The following is a 24,562-nucleotide window of genomic DNA, read 5'->3' on the forward strand; positions in this document are numbered from 1 at the left end:
TGATAATATCTAGGTAATTTTGATAAAAATAAACCAATTGAATTCAGCACAAAGGCCTTAATATACAACCAACTTCAAACATGAAACGATTGGCAAAGGATGAGTGTACTGCGTAAATAACAACAATTGGTCTCCCTTGTGACGGGTTACCATTTGTGGCGGATATTTTGTGAGATAAAATGGTAATAAAATGGGTTAGTGGAGAAAGGGGACCACATGAATAGTGTTGCAGAGAGAGAAAAAGTGAGTACTTTATGAGGTAAAATGGTATCCGTCACTCAAGAGTGACGGATATGTGCCGTCACAAACAAGAATTTGTGAAATAACAAATACCAAGTACAAAACAAAAATATCTTCTTAAAATGTACATTTGAAAAATCTCATCACGGTTAGTCCATTGTGATTTGATACAAGATCAGCATCATCCCTAAATTTTTGTTTCATTTTTACGAATCAAATACTCGATCATTTGTCATTCATCAGCAACCAAATAACACCTTAAGAAACAGTCAAGTTCAAATATGAAATGATTGGTAAAGGATCGAGTTTTTAGTAATTAGTTAGAGTGCAGTGCGCAAATAAAAGATATAAACCCAAAAAAAAAAATTGGTACATTTGAAATATCTCTTCACGGTTAGTCAGGTGTGATTCGATATAAGATCAACCGTCATCCCTAAGTTTTTGTTTCATTTTTACGAATCAGATATTGGGTTTATCTTTCCATGCTTAGTCGATTCTAGGGCTGGTCAACGGTCGGGTTAGATCAAGGGGCGGGCCGGGCTTCTTTTGGTTGACCTGGAACCGGCCCAAGATAGGGGCCGGGTAGGCCGAGTAAAAGGGGACGCGAGGAGCGGGTTTTGGGCGGGCCTAGGTGGGTCTGGGTTGGGCTTGGTTTGGGGGTCGGAACCGTTATGAGCAGAACGGGTCAAGCGGGTTGGTCCGCGCTTTTGACCACCCCTAGTCGACTCCAATAATCCTATCTTCGTACAAGAAATTACACACATTCTAGTTCGTTTTTGTGAAGATAATTTATTAGGTAACATCAACATCACTTTTATTCGCAGAAATATGTAAATTGAAAACAAATCTAGAATAGTCAAAAAAATAGGACAAATGATTAATTATGTAGTCCAAATTTCCTCACAAGTTTCTCCCAAAAAATAACCCAAACCGTTGTTACCCGCCCTACTATTTAATTTGTATGTGTTCTTACTCTTCTGAGCTTTAGTTTCAGGGAACTCAGTAATTCATCATTTCACTGAGATTTGAGAAAATAATACTTAAAACAAATAACACCTCTTTCAACCCTCATTTTGACAACTCATTTCTACAAGATTCTCATAATTCATGATTAATTCATCCAAATTCCTACATTAGGAAACTTCCCTTTTCATCATTTGTATTTGAATCAATCATACAAGAGCTCAATTTCCAAACCCTAGCTTGTACTTTCCAGGTATTTCACTTTGCTATTTTTGTTTGATTCTGGAGATCTGAATCAAAATTTGTTTGATTAGTAGCTGAATTTAGATGCCCATTTTGTTGAATTAAAGTAATTTGATTTGTTTTAGGAGGATTTTAGGCAAAAACTCAGTTGCCAAAATTGTTGACTTTTGTGAAATTGAATTGATTTTGGGGGATTTGAGGTAAATCCCAGGTGCCCAATTGGTTGAATTTGAAAAAAAGATTTGATTTTTGGGGGATTTGAGGTAAATCCCAGGTGCCCAATTAGTTGAATTTGAAGGAAAGATTTGATTTTTGGGGGATTTGAGGTAAATCCCAAATGCCCAATTAGTTGGATTAAAAGGAAAGATTTGATTTTTAGGGGATTTGAGGTAAATTCCAGTTGTCCAATTAGTTGAATTTCTAAATTTAGAAGGATTTTTGGGGAAATCTGGGTGTGAAGGATTGGTGGATGTATGAGAGTTGTGATCTTTGGAGAAAAGATTGAATCTTTGTTACTATAATCATGGAAGAAAGAGCATCATTGAAAACCTTGTTGATTGTGAGCTTAGGGATTTTATTGATCTTCTTTATCATCAATGTTGAGTCACAACAATCTCCATCACAACAACAAGGTCAACAAGGGAATGTACCTCCACCGCCACCGTTACCATCAATGCTAAGACCGCCTCCACCTCCTTTTCCCCTTCTTTCTCCTCCCCCTCCATCACCATTGCCATCGCCGCCACCACCACCTAGTATACCTCCTCCACCTCCGCCATTCACGCCTCCCCCACCTTCTCCATCACCACCACCGCCTTACGTGCCTCCTCCCCCTCCTCCTCTTTCACCACCGCCTTCGAGTCCTCCTCCTCCCTCTCCTCCACCACCGGTACCACCTCCGCCTCCATACCTCCCACATTCCCCTCCAAACTCTTCCAATGAGCTGAATCCCGGTTCTCAACTTAATCAAAATAGAAGAAAAGGGATAAAGAATGGTTCTAATCTCAACCCAGGTCAAAGGATCGGATTGCTATTTGCCGGCATTGTTGTGATCTTGCAAATTGGGGTGGTGGGTTTCTTGGCTTTCAAGAGGAGGCAGCTATTAAGGATGCATAAGCATAACCGATAATTGAGCATGCTGGTGAAGTTCGATTGTATCCGTGTTGTACCTATGTTTCATTAGGAGTTTTGACATTCTTTTTCCCAAAATGAGGCTGAATAGAAGAGATATGTGGTCGATTGTATTTGACGAATCAATGGGTGTCCCCGTTAAACTAGCACAAATGTTGAGGGGTCATATCGATTATCTTCTTGGGAAATTTCGATCATGGTTTGGGAGATTCTTTCTGAGTAATTCTGGTTCGGAGGAACGTAGATGCATCTGTTGGGATTCTACTAGTTTTCTGTTAATGGGTAAATTTTTGATCAGCTTTCTTTTTCTGTCGAATTCTTTATAACAATTTTAAACCTGTATGTCGAAATTCCTCTGTTTAAAGTACAATGACTTCGAATTGATACTCAGAATTCAGGAAAGTGGAGTGTTTTTTCTCTCCATGTTCATGTAACGGTTCTATACTTTTTATTCATCTAGGCTAACTTTGTACGATTGTAATGAGAGAATTTTACAGGAACTATTTCGCCGACCTTGTTTTGATTTTTGCCTCAATCTTTACACAGAACTGTTTTGTTTCAGTGCATTTCATAATTCAACTTCATTTTCTTTTAGAATGTCTTTAATTTGAATAACACAAATTCTCAGCTTGTGTCGGATACTTTGTCACAAGCTTGTGTTTGTGTTGAATAAATAGGTACATTGGTTTCGCGACCTGTTTTAGTCTGAAAGTCTTGTTTGTTCTTCTGCTAGTTTTGTACTCGTATTATGATTTCTCATCCTAGTCGAAAGTGTTTCTTGTTTGTACTCGTATTACAAAAAGATATTGGCTACTACTGACTGGGAATACTAGTTAAAACTTAAAAGATATTGGCTACTTACGAAAAGATTTTTACATCTCCAAAAATATCGACTCACCAGATCGAGTTGCCAAACATGGAGGACATTTCAACCAAAAAAGGTCGGATATGGACATTTTGCACATAATCTGTTTGAGCAAGTGTCGATTTCGATCAGTATGTACTTTGCCATACCGCAAATGGACTAATTAACCAATTTCACCATACGATAACAGAAAATTTGGAGTTAAGTGTCTACATGCATGGTTAAAACAAACCAGACTTCAGATTAACAGTAGGCTTAAACTGACAACAAAAAACCATTATTGGCGATTGTAGATTAACTTAATTACTTCTTGAGAATAATCCCATATCATAGGAGGTCTTGGATTTCATGGGCCAATCACCCAAGAAATGATGATAAAACTTCTGGGAGTCATGTTCTTGGTCAGTTCCCAGCTTTTCTTCCTCTAAAGCTTCTGAACCCATCATTCTTTCGTTTTCTCTTCCTTTTATCTGATTCGAGTATCTGCAAAGTATACGCAGCCTAAACTCGTCAATACTTGTCATTGAAATCGATAATGACATCGCATAATAAACGAGATGAGACGGTTACATGTATACAAACATCTCATGCAAAACATACGGAAAACAACGTATTCAGGTAGGTGTCCTGCGAGAGGTCGCTGACCAATGCTGCGCTGCATAAGATGTGCAGAGTTGTAGCCTCAACAAATAACACCATGCACAGTATACTTTATACTTCCCACTAAAGCAGCGCGTCCTAAGAGAGATGTAGTCGATGTAGATGTTCGCAAACCTTACCCCGTTTTCATGATATTATAAGTCGACAGCCGGTGGTGCATGTTTTTCAGCATAACACACTACTATTTTCATTTACGTCGTGACTCTATTTAGTAGCGGAGCTAGGATTCCCCATTAGGGGCAGGCGAAAAATTTCAGCGAGGGCAAACGAGTAATTTCACAAGGCAAATTTGAAAAAAGCTCGAAAATTTAACTAAAAACTTCGGATTTTTTCAACTTCAGCGGGGTGAAATTACTGAAAACTGAAAAATCTAACCTTATCTCCTCGAACCTAAGAACTACTCACTTTGTACAAAGGTAAACAAATGATCGAGAGAGATGCTTAGTTTATTCATCCAACATAAAAAGTAACTAAGAATCAAACCTGATTTCTTTTGCATTATGCTGATCAAGCCAGAGAGAACTACTACTGGTAACATCATCGCGATCCGACAAACTAACAGTAGCTGAGGATTGAGAAGGCAGAAAAGGGTAAAAAGTAGTAGCAGTAGTATTAGGTTGGAATTTGTTAGGGTAAGTAGTAGATTGAGTTTCAGAACTGTAAGAAATGGTAGGATAAGGTAAACATGAAGATGATTTCATTGTTGTTGCTGTGTTAGGGTAAATATTAGTTACTGGTTTCGGAATTGCAGTATTATTTGAGGCATCAATTTGCTTCTTAGATTTCCCTTTGCCTCTGTTCATATGTCTTTCACAGTACTTAGAATCAGGGTGTGCTTCTTTTGCGCATCGCCATTTTTTACCGTCTGTTCTTTTGCACCGTCCTGGCTCTGGGTCGTGTTTTCGCCCATATCCGTATCCTACCTGAAAACAACCCAATCCAACTGCCACATACACAATTTGCTGGTCATTAATAGATTTATGATGGCAATATAGACCTTAAAATAGAGTAAAGGTGACTGATTAGAGAAAGTCTTCATAATTTGATATTTACCACGTACTGGTCAATTGTTTACCTTTTCTATTTTAAGCGAGGTTAAAATGACTAAGATGAGTATAACATATACTCCCTCTGTTCCGGTCAATTGTTGTCATTTGGTTTTGGCACAAAGACCAAGAAAAGAGGAGATGGCCAATAACTAAATGACAAGTGGACCAAATTGAGTGTGAATAACCAAATTGTTCATCAAATGCATTCTTAAAATAGAAATGATAACAATTGACTGAGACCCCCAAAAATGGAAAAGAACAACAAATAACCAGGACAGAGGGAGTAGTACTAACAAGGATACCAATCAATGAAAATGACACAAATTTCAATATCAGTAGGTCTCATGAGAGAGGTCTCCCAATAACGTTATTGAGAGACAGTCTCTCCGGAGTTTTTGTGTTTCAATATTTTCACATAATAAGTAATTCAAACATTAATTGTCAATGAATTCAATCAGACATGGTAGATGAGTCAAATGTGTGCATCTTTATTCAATGTTGATTCAACACAAAAAACCTAATTTCAGACACAACATTGAACAATTATGCCTTAAAGGCTCACTCTAATAGTAAGGTCACAAGGTTGTATGAAACAAACCTAAGCTTATGTTAAAGTTACGAGTATAAATCAAACACAACATAATTTGAACAAACGTATAAAAAAATTTAAACAAATGTATGAAAACGACTTAAAAAGGGGATTAGATGACTAGTAGTAACATAGGTGAAGCCATCCACTAATTTTTCTCAATTATACCCTCTTTACAGTTCATTTTCATTCGTTTGTTCGAAATTCCTCTCACGTAATTTGAACAAACATGAAAATGACTTGAAAAGCGGGGGTAAACAGTAACCACTAAAACAAGCTAAAATAACCCTTTACCAATATAATAGTAACATAGGTCAAGACATCCACTAATTTTTATAACTACACCTTCCTTACAATTCATTTTCATTCGTTTGTTCGAAATTCCTCGCACGTAATTTGAACAAACGTATAAAAACAACTTCACTTGAAAAGTGGGAGTAATCACCAAAAATAACATAGGTCAAGCCATCCAATATAATTTGAACAAACGTATGAAAACGACTTAAAAAGCGGAAATAAACACGAAAAAAAACTAAAAAGGCAGGTAGCAAGAGCATACATGGTAGTGACTGCTGCAGAGGAAACAACCTAGAACAAGAAGAGGAAGAAGAAGAAGAAGTAATGACAGTAGACATAAGACCAGGAGGAACAGGAACACCAGACATTAAATATCTAAAAGTAAGCACTTGATTTTCTAATTCTTGCCATTGATTTGCAGTAAAAGGATATTGACATTGTTGTTGATTGTTACTGCACCTGTTGTTATTTCTTTCAGCTATCATTTTTTTTTTGAGTTTTGGGAAAATTTTAACTGTGTTTTTACCCACAAAAAAAGATTCTAGTTAAAAGCAGAATATAAAGGTCAAAAAGATGATGGGTTTTTTAGGGTTTTTGCAGAGATTATGATTTGGTATTTGATTTGAAGAATCAAGGTATAGAGTAGCTGTAAATGAAATGATAAGACAATGGAAAAGAGTTGAAAGAGTTGAATTTTTTTTTTTACTGCTAGCTGTAACCTGTAATGTTTGATGACTTTTTGTTGTTCTTTCTGTTTTTACTTGGTACATGAAAAACAACACCCTCTCTACTTAAATTACTAGCATGAGTAGCATCTACATATGGCTGATGGCTCTATCCTTTGGACTACCAAGCCAACACGTTTTATAGCACTAACATAAGTTTATAGTTCCTCCATTCAACCCCACTCGACTACTTTCTTTTTTCACGTTTGTCAAATCGTGTTTTACGTGTTAAATATCATTACCTAATTATTTGTAAAAATTATAAAAGTTAGATATTTTTAATGTATTTATAAACACGAATCAAACAAGATCGTTCATGAATATATTTTCACTCACATATCGAGAGAAAATTGAAATTGAATACTCACTTGTGAATAGTGTACAAAAATAAAATTGTTAAAGTGGAGTTGAATGGAGGAAGTACTTAAGGTCCGTCTTTATTGTGACAGTCACAAGCTTGTAACCTCTCACAACCTTCTCCCATTTGCACTTAGATCTGGCAAAAATCAACCCGACCCAATTGACCTGACTCGAAAAAGGCTAACTCAAGACCCGAATTCGACCCGAACCGCCGCACCCGAATGACATCCGAAACTCGAATTGTCCAACTCGACCCGAAAATGACCCGAGCTTTCATGGAGCCATAACAGACCCGACCTGGAATGAGCCGATCTGAAACCACCCAAGCCGAAAATGACCCGACAAAACATAACTTTAATCGACCCCAAAAGCTTTGAAATGCCTTTTTTTCTCTTAATCATTGACCCAAAAATAATTTACCCTAAAACAACCCGACCCGCTTGACCCGAAAAATATACCCGAAACAATCCGAAAGGAGGCGACCTGACCCGAACTAACCCGATAATGTGACAAACCCGAGCTGAGCCGACTCGTATTAACCTGACCTGAACCCAACCCGTTTTGCCAGGTCTACTTGCACGCCCACTTGCCACTTTTACTTGCCTCTTTGTGTCACGTCACAAGCTTATGAGAATTTGTGTTATACTTATCGTTTCTATTGATAATTTACGTTTTTCCTTTTAGGGTCGTTACATTAAGTTATTTACATTTTTGTTTACAGATAATTGTATATTTTAAATGACTATTAAACCCTCTTTCTTGTATGAGTATTAAGAGAAACGTATTCATCTTAAGATAAATTAACACCATGTTCTTTTGAGCTGAATGAAGGTGGAGTAATCTTAAAAAAGTTGGAGTAAACTGAACTTAGCTGAGATGAAATAAGCTGAGCCGAATTGAATTAAGTTAAACGTGGCCTAATTGTAATCTAAAAGAAAAATAGAAACTTTTATACTCCGTATATGACGGAAAAATTAATTTATCACAAATTCTTGTTTGTAACAGCCATATTCGTCACAAACTTGTGACGGATTAAATATCACTCACATGGGTTGATAAAGACAAGTCATTTATGACTTTCTATGCAGCCCTCTTCATTTTGTCGTATATACTCATATGACTGTAGAGCTGACAATTCTGACTCGACCCGAAGCCGAGTAAATCCGACCCAAAACCTGAGAATATTGCAATCCAAAAAGCCGACATGACCCTATGATCAGATGATCAGTGACCCGAACCCGACCCAAATCCCACCCGATATTAACCTGACCCGATTTTGGCCCAATTAAATTTATGACCCGATAATTATCAAGGATAATATTAATCAATGAAAGTAATTTTGTGTTTAGATTGACAAGTTTGACTTAATAATAAAGTAATTAAATTAAATATTTCGTATTGGTTAAAAACTAAATTTAATGGTTAAAAATTGAAGTATTGTGAAAAGGTAACTAGACTCGATATTGACCTGATCCTAACCCGACACATCATTTGACTTGAAATGACCTGACCTGATAACGACCGAACCCGACCCGAAAAGGTTGGTTGACCCAATCTGGCTTAAGTGCTTAACTTGACCCAAAATCTACCCCGACTGACCTAATTACCATCTACAAGTGACTATGTAAGTGATATTTGACCTATTAGACCATCCTCAAGCAGAAGGTCGAGTTAATCGGGTCATCAATATTTTTCCTCTTAATCACATCTTAATTATTTTGACTCACTTTCACGCTCCCAAGCAGAAGGTTACGACCTAGGTCAGCAACCCAATTATTTTCCACTTTCTAGCTAATGAGAGAGTGTCACCTACCGGGTCACCATACTCAAGCAAAGACAGCCTTCCCCTTGTTTTGACGGTTGTCTTTTTTTTTGTTTCCAATCATTGGAAAAGTACCACCTACCGGTTCACCAACAAGGTCACCAACTCAACTGAAGGGTCACCGATTGACCCTGAGTACTCAAAGGTCACCAAAATCATCCAGTTAATCTTAATTTAAGGTATCATTAAGGTGACCTAACAAAGTCACGACCCAGTCGATGACCTTATTTGGAGATAGACGGATAGTTACAATTTACGAAGTATAAGTTTACAAGGGAGAATTTTAATTTATTTATATTCAAGTGCATGATTATCCCAGTCGATGACCTTATTTGGAGATAGACGGATAGTTACAATTTACGAAGTACAAGTTTACAGTGGTTAGTGAATAGTGATGGCTACAATCCTTTTGGAAACCTATGTATAAGCCGATGTATAGAGTAAGTGTGAAAAATCTAATCACGAGATACTCCTATAGTTTTATTTTAGGGTGATGCTCATTCATGGACACAAATTACTCTTTTATTGACACAAATTACGCTTTTATCTCTTATATTTCTACCAATTCACTCATTTACCCTACTTTCCCCCCAAATTCAACTTGGAAAATAAACCCCAACAATTAGGGTGTCCACCACCGCTAGTTGACTCCCTCCACTGCTGAACATCAGCCATCCGCCACCGCCAGCAACCATCTGCCACACCCTGTCATCGTTGCCTCACTTTGAATGTTGTGCAACCATCCGCCACTCCCGAGACCGCTCGTACATATATTCCGCATAAATTATACTCCCGAATCACCCAGGCCCGGCTCGGATGGGTGTACAGCCCGCTCGGGCGCACAGGGCCTCCAGATTTTGGGGCCCGTTTCAGTTGCAATAAGAAGTTAAATATTTGACGTTTTATATATAAGCAGTATGCACGTACATGGCGCAGTGGTAATTCAACCAAATTATGCAGCGTAGACCCGCGTTCGACTCCCCATTTAAGCAATTTTTGTTAAGTTTTCTAGCTACAGGGCCCACCGTAGTTTTTAACTTTTTATCCACTGCATTTATCTTTGACTTTGTGGTAACCCGGGGCCCATTTTACAATCTCGCATAGGGCCACTAAAATCCTAGAGACGGCCCTGGAATCACCCGTACTAATTTACAATAGTTTGCAGCATTACGCCACTACATTATGCATCAATTTGTTAAGTTTTGACTTTTGAGACTATTATAATTAGTTAATTGATTAAATGTTCACTTTAGTCTTAGTGATTAACGAAATACTTCCTCCATTCAACTCCATTCTACCTATTTATATTTTTTACACTATTCACAAATACAAATTCAATCTCGATTTTCTCACAATATATAAGTGAAAATATATTCATGCAGGATCTTGTTTGATTCGTCTTTACGAGTACATTAAAAATATCTAACTTTTATAATTTTTGCAAATAAGTAGCTAACGATATTTACCGCGTAAAACACGCGTTGGCGAACGTGAAAAAGCAAAGTGGTAGAGTGGAGTTGAATGGAGGAAGTAATTAATAACCACTACCATTGTGTTTACTAGCCGTTCAGACGATATGTAGTCAAATCAATAGATAAGGGTAATTACTTGTTGAATAAGAGAATTAGGAATTATAATTGGAGAATTTTGGATTTTTTTTATTAGAGTTTAGGTGTAGGGGTGTTCATTGGTCCGGGACCGGACCGGACCGGACCAAACTCTCCGGACCGAAGACCAAATAAGGGTTAAGAGGTGGACCGAGGACTGGACCATATTAATATTGGTCCGGACCGGACCAAAAAAACACGTGGACCGGACCGGACCAGACCAAATGGAACAAAGTGGACCAAATATTATTGTGATTGACATATTTTAGCATATAAAACTAGAACTCGAGAAGTTCGTAATGATCAAAATAAACAACATTATTTCCGTACAAGATTTAGCTACATAATTACACATCTTATAAAACATGTAAACAAAGTAGAAAATAAAATCAATAATATTACAAATTTAAAAATTCTTTTATTACATAACTTTGGTCCATGGTCCGGTCCGCGGTCTATTCGGGTTGGTCCAGGACCGGACCGAAGACCAAAGTAGAGTAAATAGGTGGACCGTGGACCGGACCAAACAAATTTTGTCCGGTGCTGTCCGACAAATGGTCCTAGGTCGGTCGATCTTTGGTCCAGACCACTGAGTGAAAAGCCCTATTTAGGTGGGAAAAGAGAGAAAAAATTGTTTTCAAAAGGGTAGTACTAGGAAATTTTAAGGTAAAAAGTTCGTGAAAGAGTAATTCATGTACATAAAAGAGGAATAACGTTATTTTAACGTCACAAGTCTCAAAAAGCTCTTATATAATCTTGTTATTACTAGACTTGTTCATCTGACAAGCTAAGTATGAGTCTATGAATGTGACATTACAGATTTACAATACACCTCATTTTGATTTTCGACGGAGTATTCATTTGATGGTTTCAGAGAGCCTTATGTGATCATTTTAACGACGAAATATTATAACTAGTTTTTGTAAGTCAAATGAGTCACGATAATAATTACAATTTTGGGGGAAAGAAAATTTAAACTTGTTATCTATTTTCACTATATATCTTTATCTTGAATTCTTAACTGATTTGTTAAGATTCCTTCGGTCAATATAATAACTCTTTGTTCCATCCTTTTTCATCATTAATAAAGTACTACTCCGTATATCATTTTAAAAATATAATATAATAGCATAAATAACTTCTTTAAAAGTTAGAAATTTAGAATTAGCAAAATTTATTTTTGAAAATTAAATAGGATAACCGTTTTATAACAATAACAATGGAAAAACTTTATACTCCCTCCTATTCACAATAAACTTCCCTATTTCCTTTTCCGTCTATTCACAATAACTTCTCTATTTCTTTTTTTGGTAAATGTTTGTGTGATCCAAATTTAATTGTATGGTGGGGTAGTGTATTTGTGTGGTCCAAATTTAATTATATGGTAGGGTAGTGTGTTTCCTTAATATTTGTGCAAAAATGAAATGGGAGGTTTATTGTGAATAGGAGGGAGTATAGAGTTCTTCTTTTGTTATGTTACATTTCCTTAATTCCAATGTTTAATAACTTTTATTCAAATGACATTTTTATAAAGTTTTTAAATGGAAAATATTAAATACGTAATTGGTATTCACAATTTTAAAGTCATGTTTATTGGTCCTCAAGCCAACTTCATATTTTAGAACTGAATTCTTAAAATTAAGAGAACTGTACTCCTTCTGTTCAGTGAAATGTTTACACTTTCTTTATTTTGTGAAGAGGAAATAAAGGAAGTGTAAACATATCACCGAATGAAGAGTAGTTTTTAAATGGAAGAACCACTATTACCATTGCTCTTATAGATAACACCTAAGCTTAGGCCTGTTCTTTTGAAATTGTCTCAATTAATCGAATCGGGACTTAATGGAGTCAAATCAACTAAATCAATCAACTTAATAGAGTAATCAATCAATCAATCGATTCGAATCGAAATCGAAATAATAATAATAATAATAATAATAATAATAATAATAATAATAATAATAATAATAATAATAATAATAATAATAATAATAATAATAATAATAATAAATAAATATTATAATAAAAATAATACCAATAATAATAATAAATATTTAATAATAATAATAATAATAATAATAATAATAATCTAATAAGATATATAAAAAAAACAAAATATTAATATAATAATAAATATAGTAATAATAATAATATATTAGTAATATAAATGATAACATTATTAATAATAATATAATATATTAATAAAAATAACTAAAAAATAAAAAATAATAATAATAATAATAATAATAATAATAATAATAATAGGTCTAATATAATAACTTATTAACATAATAATATCAAATATAATAATAATAATAATAATAAATATGTGATTAATAATATTAATAATAATGAGTATATTAATAAAATAATAAATATTAAATAATAACTTATAAATATAATAATATTAAATATGATATTAATATTAAATATGTTATGAATAATAATAATAATAATAAATATATTAATAAAATAATAAATATAATATAATATAATAATAATAATGATAATAATAATAATAATAATAATAATAAATGTATTAAATATAAATATAATAATATAAACAATACGAATTAATTGTTAATAAATATAATAGTAATATAATAAATATAATAATAATAACTGATGGGGCATATTCTGCACCGCTGACCAAAGTCAACACACTGAGCAAGGTCAAAGATATCCACAGCAAGTCAACGACTTGGACTGTCTAGCCGATGCATCCCATCGGCCAACTAGCCACGTCTCGGCACCGACAACCCGACGGCCGGACACATACCCGCGTACTCATATCCAAGACCCTCTCGTAGGCCGCCATAGGTTCATCGGCCGAGGGTAGAACGGTCTTTCCACCTGATAAGCCACTTGGCCACTTGGCCACTACGTGACAAAAGGTGAAAGCCTATAAATACTCCTCAAACCTTCTTTGAGGAAAGGATCTCACAACTAAACCTAAATACACTATTCATCTGGTAACATCTCTCTTATCTCTCTACAATACATTCCTAGCCAATTAGCATACAACTTATACCTCTAAGTTCACCGACTTGGGCGTCGGAGTGGGTGCGCTTGCACAAAGCCAAGCCCTCGGTTCGTTCATTGTTGCGGGGGGAGGCCGAGGGAGACGATAGAAGCACGGAGGGTCTAACCCAAGACATTATTCTACAAGCCACGGGTGGTAACGATACTTGCTCTGGAATTATACCCGGAACAATTGGCGCCGTCTGTGGGGAAAGACACTAGAAGCTAGTCACATTCATTCCCAAACAAAAAACACAAAACAAAAACCCACCCAAAAAGCTAAGAAAATGTCGAAACAACAAGATGCGATCGAATGGCAAATCGAAACCGCATTTTACCAAGATGATACTTTCAACAATTCTCGAGTCGTGTGACCCTCCACCGGCGGTGTAATCCAACCGGAGTTCGGGATGCCATCAATACCCGACACGCCGCCGCCAAACAACCAGGTCACCATCATGGGACATGTGGTTGACGTAGCAAGGCTGAAGATGCTCCTAGACCTAATTAGTAATACGCCCGCTCACACTGTCACGTCGACAAGAGCGGCGGAAACTGTCCGGGAGACCAGGGCCCAAAATATGACTCCGAGAAATTTGAACGGAGCACTAGGAGAAGCCGACCCGGTCAAGACGCAGGGGAGCCCAAAGTGGGCGCGGTAGACCTAAGTCCTTCCCGCACTCACGGGAGGACAGCGTCCCCGCCACACGAACGAGGCTCACCCCGAAGAAGCTGAGAGGAGTCCGACTCGGCGAGTTGGAGAAGAAGCCCGAGTCGAAGAAGGAGCCCCTCCCGTCACGGAGGAAGGAGCCGAGTTAGGGACGCAAGAAGCCGATCGCCGCGTGTCGTTCGACACATGGTTAGGCGGCCCCCTCAACGCCTACGTCTTAGAAGTCCCGGTGCCGAACAAGCTCAAGCTACCACCTCTGTCGTATAAGGGAGATGGTGATCCAATCGACCACGCCGAGGCTTTCGAGTCTTACATGTCGGTATGGGAGCGACCCGATGAGGTCAGTGCCGAATTTTCCCAACAACTTTGCATGGGATGGCTCAGAGCTGGTACAAAGGACTTCCTGACGGCTCGGTGTATTATTACGCCGACCTGAAGGGCGCTTTCCTAGCCCAATACTCCTGCAACAAGAGAAGGGCCGTAGAGACATCTGACCTCCTGACTATCGAGACGAGGGGGCGAGTCTCTCCTGAGCTATGTGAAGAGGTTCGATGGAAAAGTCCAGAGATTCGAGAAATTAATCCCGAGCTGGCAGCCTTCGCACTGATGAAGGGCCTCCCACGGGGAGCCTTAAAGAACGAGCTCATCAAGAGCGGAGGCCTAGGCCTGGACGCCGCCAGAAAGTTGGCCGACCAGGCCATCAAGGTGGAAGACTACCACAAAACCTGGGAAGATCCCCGCGAAGCCGAGCACTCCGAAAAGAAGAGTCACAGCGGGACACCAGACCCGGGACGAAGGACGCCGCGACAACAACGGCTCGCGGTCCGAAGGAAGACGCCGCGAGAATAACGATCACGGTCGGACGATCCGACCGGAATAAGACTCGGCGGGCGCCGGGTGGAATTCAGAACGTACCACCGGAGGCGGTATAGTGAAAAAACCCCTCTCATCGCATCGGTAGCCGAAGTCTTCGCCCGAGCAAAACGAGGGCCGAAGTGGGAGAGACCCCCAAGCCAAAAAGTGACGGTGACACGAGCGAGCGATCTTGAGTACCACGGCCACACCCGGCCATTTAACCAACGACGCCGCCATCCGAAGAATGCCATGAGGAGCGATCCGGAAGGAAGCCTCGGCAAGTACGTTGCAAAAGGCCAAAAGACTGACGCCGGCGGTTCAGATAGGAAGTCCGTCTTCGAGCGAATTGGCGTGATTCATGTTGTCATCGGGGGCAACGAAAACGGAGGGTCCGCTCATGGGCACAAGCGGCACCTAAACGAGCTATACCAGGCCATCAACTTTGTGCCCAACTCAAGGATCCCCTCTGCAAGCATCCCCGATATGACTATCGGAAGAAAGGACTACGAAGGGGTCATCGCCCCACACACCCGCTTGTAGTCAATTTGGACATATCCAACCACCTGGTCAAGAGGTGCCCGATTGACACGAGTGCATACACGAATATCATGTTTAGGGAGTGCTTTCTCGGCCTTGGCACGAAGATCAAGGACTTAAGCCCCGCACCAACCCCTATACGACTTCGTGGCTGGGCGGCTGTGCCGGGATCAATTAGACTCCCGGTGACGTTCGGCGAAAAGAACGCGGCTAAAAACATCCTAGCTGAGTTCATCGTCATTGACGGCTCGTCCGCCTACAACGTTCTCATAGGCCGAGTCACCCCGAGCGAGGCCGACGCAGAATGTCCATCCGGCCCTAACGCGATGTATGTCTCGGACCGGGGGGAAGCGCATAAGCTCGTCTCCAAAGACGAGAAGGATGAGGTGGTCAACGTCCAGATAGCCGCCCGAGGTTGCAACATGCAATCCCTCAAAGAGGCGAAGAAGTCCGAAAAAGGAAAAAGCCCGTCCTTACAACAGGGGGGCGACCTCATGGATACGACTAGTGGCTGATTGGGGGGATGTGCCTGTGATGAGCCGTTAGGGCATTGGTAATCTCGTAAAATTTATGTAGCTGCGGAGGTGTCCGAAATAGCTGTGGACACCCCGACGCATGTTTTTCTTTTTACCTAGTAAAAAAAAAAAAAAAAAAAAAAAAAAAAAAAAAAAAAAAAAAACCATCCAAGCCTTTCATCAAAGCGACTTTGCCATCGCTTATCTATCAAGAAATGACGCCTCACACACACCGTCATACCGACAAGAGCGGCGATCTCTATCAAGAAACTAGCGCCGTCGCAGTCACCCTAAGTAGTAGACGCCACGGCAGTCACCCCAAGAGGTTTGATGCCGTCGCAGTCACTCCAAGTGGTAGACGCCACGTAACACGCTATCGAGAAACACGCCGCCACACACTGTCATACCGACAAGAGCGGCGATCTCCATCAAGAAACTAGCGCCGTCGCAGCACCCCAGTAGTAGACGCCACGGCGAGCTCACCCCAAGAGGTTTGATGCCGTCGCAGCCACCCAAGTGGTAGACGCCACGTAACACGCTATCGAGAAACAGACGCGCCACACTGTCATACCGACAAGAGCGGCAGTCTCCATCAAGAAACTAGCGCCGTCGCAGCCACCCCAAGTAGTAGACGCCACTGCAGCCACCCCAAGAGGTTTGATGCCGCCGCATCCTCCAAGTGGTAGACGCCACGTAACACGCTATCGAGAAACGTACGCCGCTCACACTGTCATACCGACAAGAGCGGCAAATAGCCTCCATCAAGAAACTAGCGCCGTCGCAGTCACCCCAGTAGTAGACGCCACGGGCAGCACCCCAAGAGGTTCGATGCCGTCGCAGTCACTCCAAGTGGTAGACGCCACGTAACACGCTATCGAGAAATGTACGCGCTCACACCGTCATACCGACAAGAGCGGCAGCCTCCATCAAGAAACTAGCGCTGTCGCAGCTACACCCAAGTAGTAGACGCCACTTTAGCCCCCCCAAGAGGTTTGATGCCGTCGCAGTACCCAAGTGGTAGACGCCACGTAACACGCTATCGAGAAATGACGCTGGCTCACACCGTCATACCGACAAGAGCGGCGGTCTCCATCAAGAAACTAGCGCCACTCACACTCGTCGCACCGATAAGAGCGGCAACCACCCTCGTAAGGCGGATACCACGACAAGAACGGCCGTCGCACACTACGTTCGCAAAAGCAAAAGTGTCTTGGAAGCATTGAGACACAAATCGAGATACACACTTTAAGACGGCCCCGGCCAGGTCAAGACGGAAACGAAAAAGAGCGCTCAATTAGGAAGACGGAGAACTCGACAAAGATGAGATAAAGACCTCGGCCAGGCCGAAGGCGAAAGAAACGAACTATTATTAGAAGATAAGTTACAAGAATTACAAGTGAAAAGAATACGACGACGGCGTCCCCACAGGGATAAGCCGAAATATAATCTACCAAGGCTGTACAAAAAAGAGGCAAAAAAACTAGCATTATGTTCGAGGAACCGAGAGATAGCGGAGAGGAAGGGTCGAGTAATTGACCCCGGAAAGTCAAGGACTGCTGTAAACTTGTTCTCATCAAGCGACATGGTAGCATGTGAGGAGAGCTGAAACAGATCTGCAGAAACTTGTTCTCATCAAGCCGCGTCTTCTTCGGCGGGCAACCCAAAAGCTTTTCTAGCGGCCTCGGCCTTGGCCTCGGCATCCTCACCGCCCTCATCCTTTCGGCTTCTTCCTTGGCTACTCTAGCCCTCTCAAGAAGAGCGCTTTCTCCGCGCCGCCTCCTCTCCATCTTCGCCTTCACCGCCTCCTTGGCCTTCTCCGCCGCGGCATCCACCTTAGCTCGGAGCTTGTCATCAAGCGACGTCGAACCCGCCCCACGGAAGGAACCATCAAGAGGAAAATCTCCCCGATAACTTCCCTAGCAAAGATCTTCGGCCAAATCCGGAACTCGGCGCACGGACTTGGGAAGCGGTCGGTTTGCGGCATCTCGATGTCCGCCTCCTTTTGCTTGATGATGGCATCTCGCCCCGAACCACCTCCGCTTTGAGCCTTAAATAGGTCCGGGACTCGTTCCTCTGCTGAGGTAGAGGTCGGCGCGCCCGAGCAAGCTCACATTTCCTCCGCAGCCTTCGCGGCCTTCGTGGCGCAGCCTCGGCTTTAGCCCTCTCGGAAGGACCTCCTTTTCGGCGTCCTCCCCTGAGTTTTCTCTGCCGAGAGCGCCTTCTCGCTTCTCCCCTAAGCCTCTCGCTCGTTGAGGAGATCCGGCTCGCCGATGCGACCACCGCTTTGTGGCATTACGCTCATGAACGGCCAGAGCCACGGCCTTCTCTTGCTCCCCGAGACGAGCGGCGGTAGCCACGTTCCACCTCGCCAGCTCCCTAATAAGCTTCGTGCCCTCCTCTATAAGCTCGGAGACGGAAGCCTTCTGGGATGAAGGGACGACGGTGGCAATTTGGCCACTAGCTTTGTGGGTCGGGGAGACGAAAGCCGTCCGAGATGAAGGGTTGACGGTGGTGCATTGATCACCAACCTGTGCAGAGGATCCCACCGCCTGCCGCCCAACGCCACAAGCCGGATAGGTACCATGCTTGGGCTTCTTGGCCGGAGGAGGCACTTCCTTGCCCGCGGTAGAAGCTGTCCTTTTCCTCCTACAGATAAGAGGAGGTCCCTCCGCATCAGAGTCCCCCTCATCAGGAATTTCAACAACCTCCACCTTCTTAGGGGAGGGGACGGGAGCTGAAACCGGCGCTGCTTTCCGCGTCCGACGCACCACACCGGTAACAACCCTCGCTCGCGCCTCCTCCTTGCCCAAGACCTTTAGCCGCTGCTCCATAAGATCATTCGACGACATCCTGCGGTCATGGGCTGGAGCCTTGGGATGCAAATTAGCAACGGTTTTATCTTTGTGTAGCCCCATTCTCCGAAGAAGATCCTCAGGTAGTTCCGGTCCAAAGTGGTCTACGAAAGAAACAAAGCAAAAGTCAAGTAGAAGAAATGAATCGAAGTTCGAAAATCAGGAAACATTGAGAGCGGCGGAGGGCCTCACACCGACCCCACTCACCCCGTGCTAGGGCCGGTATGAGGCCGACATAGCAGAGCGGCTCATCCCGAAGAAGAATGATCTGCGTTGGGGGAATCCATCTCTTCGGCATCCCACGCTTGTCCACCTCAAAGAGCCTCATTGCCAGTCTCTCATCCTCCGTAAGAGGGACCCTGCTAGCGTCCATTTTAAGATGCTTACGAGTGACCCATCTGTCATGCTCCGCCCTAGTCTCACACCGCAGATTAACCCGGTCTTTGGAAGGAACGGCGCGGATAGTCATTCGGCACTTTGACATACACCCACTGACCTTGCCAGCCCTTGCAAGAAGAAGGTTTGTCAGCAGAGACATAACCCTGCTCCGTTTGTACACTGTACCACCCAACACGGCCAGAGAGTGACGGTTTGAGATGATGGAGTCGGCGGAATAAATTCACCGTCGGAGCCTCTCCCTTAAAAAGACAAAGCCGACAAAACTAATTATGGTCCTCATGGCCAGCGGGTGCGGTTGGGCAACAAGAACGTTCATGGCTCTAATTATGGCCACAACGCATACCCGTTCGGCGAAACCGAAGCCCGAACTCCAAATGCCGCAGGTACACGCCAAGATACTGACCCGGCGGAGGGCAAAGACATCTGACTGACCCTCCTTAGGGATAACAATTTCGTATCCCCTACCCAAGAAAAAATGATCCTCGAAAAGTTTCCCGCCGGAACAACGGGCAAGCTTACGAGACCAAGCACGATCAAGGCGGTCTTACGGACATAGCCGTGATCCATGATGTACTGTCTCCCCTCACTAGGGCGGGACCTTTCCACTTCATCACCAAAGTCGCCACAGAATCGAGTCCTCCCATTCCTCAAGAATTTGAGGATCAACTTCAGGAGAGGAGACCTAGGGCCCCCAGACGCAGTTTACTAGGTCCAAAGATCAGCGAGAAGACATGTTCACAACAAATTACTAACAAGAAAAAAATAAAAGTTCGCTTGTTTACCTTAAAGAAAAACACTCGCCGGGTCAAAAACTCCGAAGATCAAGAAGAAGAAAACCCTTGAAAGTTTGGAGAGATGAAGATTTTAGAGAAAAATTTTCGAAAATAAAATGGAGGCCAAAATCACGGAATAACTTCCCTATTTATAGAGAAACGCCCATGAAGAAGGACCAATCAGGGCACAGCCCATGAAGTGTCAACCAATCAGCGAACACACACGTGTCAAGCATGCAACCGCGGAATGTCAATCGTCGCAACAGTTGAATGTCAATCAATGCAACAGTGACCAAGCGTCTTCAACAAGCCTATTCACATCTCTGCGATTTGTTCATTTCAAGCAAATTCTGGTATCTACTCTCCGCGGCTACCGATCAACCAAGTCATGGAGCACCGGCGGGGCAATCAAAGTCAACCCGACTCTCGGCCCTGGTCTCGGCCAGCGTCATGTTCCTTTTCCACATCGGATACCCTTTACGCATCCATGTGGAGGGGGGATATGGTATATAGTGCGGCCTAACAAGAGCCACGCCGGTACACAAGAAGACACCGATCAGAAATTTGCGGAAGTTTGTGCGAGAATATATGCTCGGATACATCGGAGCCCATACCACGGCATAGACTACGCTGGGGGCAAATTGATGGGGCATATTCGCACCGCCGACCAAAGTCAACACACCGAGCAAGGTCAAAGATATCCACAAAGAAGTCAACGACTTGGGTATCGTCTAGCCGATGCATCCCATCGGCCAACTAGCCGACGTCTCGGCCGACAACCTCGACGGCCGGGACACATACCCGCGTACTCATATCCAAGACCCTCTGCCGGCCTGCCATAGGTTCATCGGCCGAGGGTAGAACGGTCTTTCCACCTGATAAGCCACTTGGCCACTTGGCCACTACGTGACAAAAGGTGAAAGCCTATAAATACTCCTCAAACCTTCTTTGAGGAAAGGATCTCACAACTAAACCTAAATACACTATTCATCTGGTAACATCTCTCTTATCTCTCTACAATACATTCCTAGCCAATTAGCATACAACTTATACCTCTAAGTTCACCGACTTGGGCGTCGGAGTGGGTACGCTTGCACAAAGCCAAGCCCTCGCCTCGTTCATTGTTGCAGGGGAGGCCGAGGGAGACGATAGAAGCACGGAGGGTCTAACCCAAGACATTATTCTACAAGCCACGGGTGGTAACGATACTTGCTCTGGAATTATACCCGGAACAATAACAATAGTAAATACATTAATATAAAAATGATAATGATATCAATAAGAATAATAATAGTAATGTTGAAATAAACTAATATGAATCGAATCAATCAATCGATCTGAATCAACTTAATCAATTGAGTGAATCAATCAATTGAGTAATCAATTGAAATGAACAATCAATCAATCAATGAAGCTGAATCAATCGAATCGAGTGAAATTAAGTCCAAAAGAACAAGGCCTTACTCTAAAATTTACGAAGTAGTATGATTTACGGAGTATACATTTACAACAATTTTCCCTTATGACGAGAATATATGTCACAAGCTTACGACATATCAACTACTCCATATTAACTATATGGATATATAAGACAAAACAAATTACTACTCTCTAGATACTCTACTTTCATCTTATCTATCAGTATAGAGTAATTTTTAACCTGTTTCAAATTTACGACCGATATGTCTTAGACCATCCCCAAGCAGAAGGTCACCTTAATCGGGTCACCAAAATTTTTCCTCTTAATCGCACCTTATTAATCTTGACCCACTTTCACCCTCCCAAGCAGAAGGTCACGATCTGGGTCACCAACATAATCATTTTTCCACTTTCCAACATTTTCAATCATTTACCACATTCACTACCCCACCAAAACCTCTCTCTTACTTTTACAATTATTATTTAATAACATACAACAATTAAGTTATTCTTTTCATTTTTAAAATTAAATTTAAATATGTTAAGTAAATTAAATTTATAGTGTGCATTAAAAAAAATTATTGGCAATAAATAAACTTTATTGAAAACATGAGTCAACATATAAAAAAACCGCATACATAATTCAAAAAAAAAAAAACACGATCTTAAAAAACATCAAATACTACGAAATAAAAAAACGTAATTTATTTTCGCAAAGACATTTTTACTCATTATAGTACTTTTTACCTATTTTTTTCCATTTGATACCCTTTGATGAAAACTAGTGTGTACTACATCCTACGTAGTACAAACCCCAACCCACAACCAGGTTTAAGTTTTCAACCACCACGACACCACCATAGTACCATACTGACCCTCTGCCAGCCACCGGCCACACACCATACTTCCAGCCCCTTTTGCGGGAAGCCCGGAAACTAATTCGTCCTTCCCCACAACCCGCACAAACCCGTAATTTTTTACGTGTATGGTGATAGTAGTTGTCAACGGTAGAACGGTTGTTTATCGCGGTGGTTAACGTGGTGGTGGGTCGGAGAGTAAATGGAAAAATAACCAATTAAATGCCTTCTTGTTTGTTGGGAACACGCCTTTTATAATTTGATTGTCAACTTCAAATTGCATCTGTGTACAAGTTCTATTTGTTTGCTTTATAAAAAAATCAGTGGTCTGAGATTGCAATCGTTTGCAACTTCTAAATCCATTGAAATCATAAGAGAATGATAGGGTGAAATGAGAGAGAAATTAGATATAAGTTAGAGAGGGAAAATGGATTGGGAAATGAGAGGGGTATAATTGTCAATAATGTACTGCGATAAGTAAAATGCGTACTGCGAAAATCAGCACCCTAAAAAAATACATTCTAAACTAATTCAAGTTACGAAAGTTTTGCCAAATATGCTCACCATAAATTTAAAAAACATCAAATACTACAATTTCTTTACAAAAAAAAAAAAAAAGAAAAAAAAAAACGTACACCAAAATCAGAAATCATGTCTATCCACTATCCACACATTCATATCATCATTCATCCCACCAACTATCTACCCATCCACATTCATCCCACACACTCTAAACCAAAAAAAAAAAAACCCAAAAATCTCATTCATATCGTCATTCATTGCTATATCATTCATAAATTTGGGTTTTATTTCGATTTGGGTTTGATTTCGATTTGGGTTTGATTTCGATTGGTTTTCTGATTGGAGATTTCATCGAGTTCATTCATCCCGATTTCTGATATGCAGGTAAATTCTTGTTAAATCGTTTTCATTCATCGATTTCATTCATCCCGCTTTCTGATTTATTTTCTGATTCATAATTAATAATCGAAATCTTGTGGGAATTTTGTTGGAATTTTGTTAAATCGCTGGAAATCTCGTTGGAATTTTCTTGTTACATTTACATAGTTGTTGCGAGATTGATGATTAATGATTAATAATCAGACTTATATTGTTGCGAGATTGATGCGAGATCAATAAATCGACTTACATTGTTGCGAGATTGATGCGAGATCAATAAAGAAGTTGGCGAAAAGAAAAGCAAGGAAGAAAGGCAATAGCCTGTATGCAGCAGAACAGCAGAGAAAGCTGCACTTTTTTTTTTTGTACTTTTTTTATTTTTTTGATTTTTTAATGTTGTAAACCAATAGAAAGACGCCACGTGTAAGGTCACCAACTTCTAACAATTTCTCTACTCAGGGTCATGGGTTGCCCCTGAGTTATTCAAGGTCACCAAAATCGTGTTGTTAATCCTAGTTTAAGGAGTCATTAGCGTGACCCGACAAGGTCACGACCCAGTCAGTGACCTTGCTTGGGGATGGTCTAAGACCATCCCCAAGCAGAAGGTCACCTTAATCGGGTCACCAAAATTTTTCCTCTTAATCGCACCTTATTAATCTTGACCCACTTTCACCCTCCCAAGCAGAAGGTCACGATCTGGGTCACCAACATAATCATTTTTCCACTTTCCAACATTTTCAATCATTTACCACATTCACTACCCCACCAAAACCTCTCTCTTACTTTTACAATTATTATTTAATAACATACAACAATTAAGTTATTCTTTTCATTTTTAAAATTAAATTTAAATATGTTAAGTAAATTAAATTTATAGTGTGCATTAAAAAAAATTATTGGCAATAAATAAACTTTATTGAAAACATGAGTCAACATATAAAAAAACCGCATACATAATTCAAAAAAAAAAAAAACACGATCTTAAAAAACATCAAATACTACGAAATAAAAAAACGTAATTTATTTTCGCAGTACATTTTTTACTCATTATAGTACTTTTTACCTATTTTTTTCCATTTGATACCCTTTGATGAAAACTAGTGTGTACTACATCCTACGTAGTACAAACCCCAACCCACAACCAGGTTTAAGTTTTCAACCACCACGACACCACCATAGTACCATACTGACCCTCTGCCAGCCACCGGCCACA

At 40.9% G+C, this 24,562-nt stretch overlaps 1 protein-coding gene and 2 long non-coding RNA genes across 3 annotated transcripts; 2 read left to right on the forward strand and 1 right to left on the reverse strand.

The window, feature by feature from the left end:
* Positions 1 to 1,112: 1,112 nt before the first annotated feature.
* Positions 1,113 to 3,094, forward strand: LOC141591697 (uncharacterized). Its single transcript, XR_012520972.1, has 2 exons — positions 1,113 to 1,456; positions 1,572 to 3,094. It is a non-coding gene; the product is annotated as an uncharacterized LOC141591697 (long non-coding RNA).
* Positions 3,095 to 3,532: 438 nt separating this feature from the next.
* Positions 3,533 to 6,875, reverse strand: LOC141591698 (growth-regulating factor 5-like). Its single transcript, XM_074412117.1, has 3 exons — positions 6,300 to 6,875; positions 4,586 to 5,045; positions 3,533 to 3,925 (listed from the first exon to the last, which is right to left on the reverse strand). Exons 1-3 carry the CDS (start codon positions 6,520 to 6,522, stop codon positions 3,742 to 3,744), a joined length of 867 nt encoding a protein of 288 aa, XP_074268218.1. The 5' UTR covers positions 6,523 to 6,875; the 3' UTR covers positions 3,533 to 3,741.
* A 15,824-nt stretch (positions 6,876 to 22,699) lies between these two features.
* LOC141591699 (uncharacterized) lies at positions 22,700 to 24,464 on the forward strand. Its single transcript, XR_012520973.1, has 2 exons — positions 22,700 to 23,355; positions 23,554 to 24,464. It is a non-coding gene; the product is annotated as an uncharacterized LOC141591699 (long non-coding RNA).
* Positions 24,465 to 24,562: the final 98 nt, after the last annotated feature.

The sequence above is a fragment of the Silene latifolia genome, chromosome 7 (assembly GCF_048544455.1).
Source record: "Silene latifolia isolate original U9 population chromosome 7, ASM4854445v1, whole genome shotgun sequence".
NCBI classification, from domain to species: Eukaryota; Viridiplantae; Streptophyta; class Magnoliopsida; order Caryophyllales; family Caryophyllaceae; genus Silene; species Silene latifolia.

Bases quoted from the DNA above. Each gene is read 5' to 3' on its own strand.
- LOC141591698 (XM_074412117.1), bottom strand. From the start codon at position 6,522: ATGATAGCTGAAAGAAATAACAACAGGTGCAGTAACAATCAACAACAA. The intron at 5,046-6,299 runs GTATGCTCTTGC...TGTATGTGGCAG, and splicing joins TCTGCAGCAGTCACTACCAT to TTGGATTGGGTTGTTTTCAG. The intron at 3,926-4,585 runs GTTTGATTCTTA...TATACTTTGCAG, and splicing joins CATAATGCAAAAGAAATCAG to ATACTCGAATCAGATAAAAG.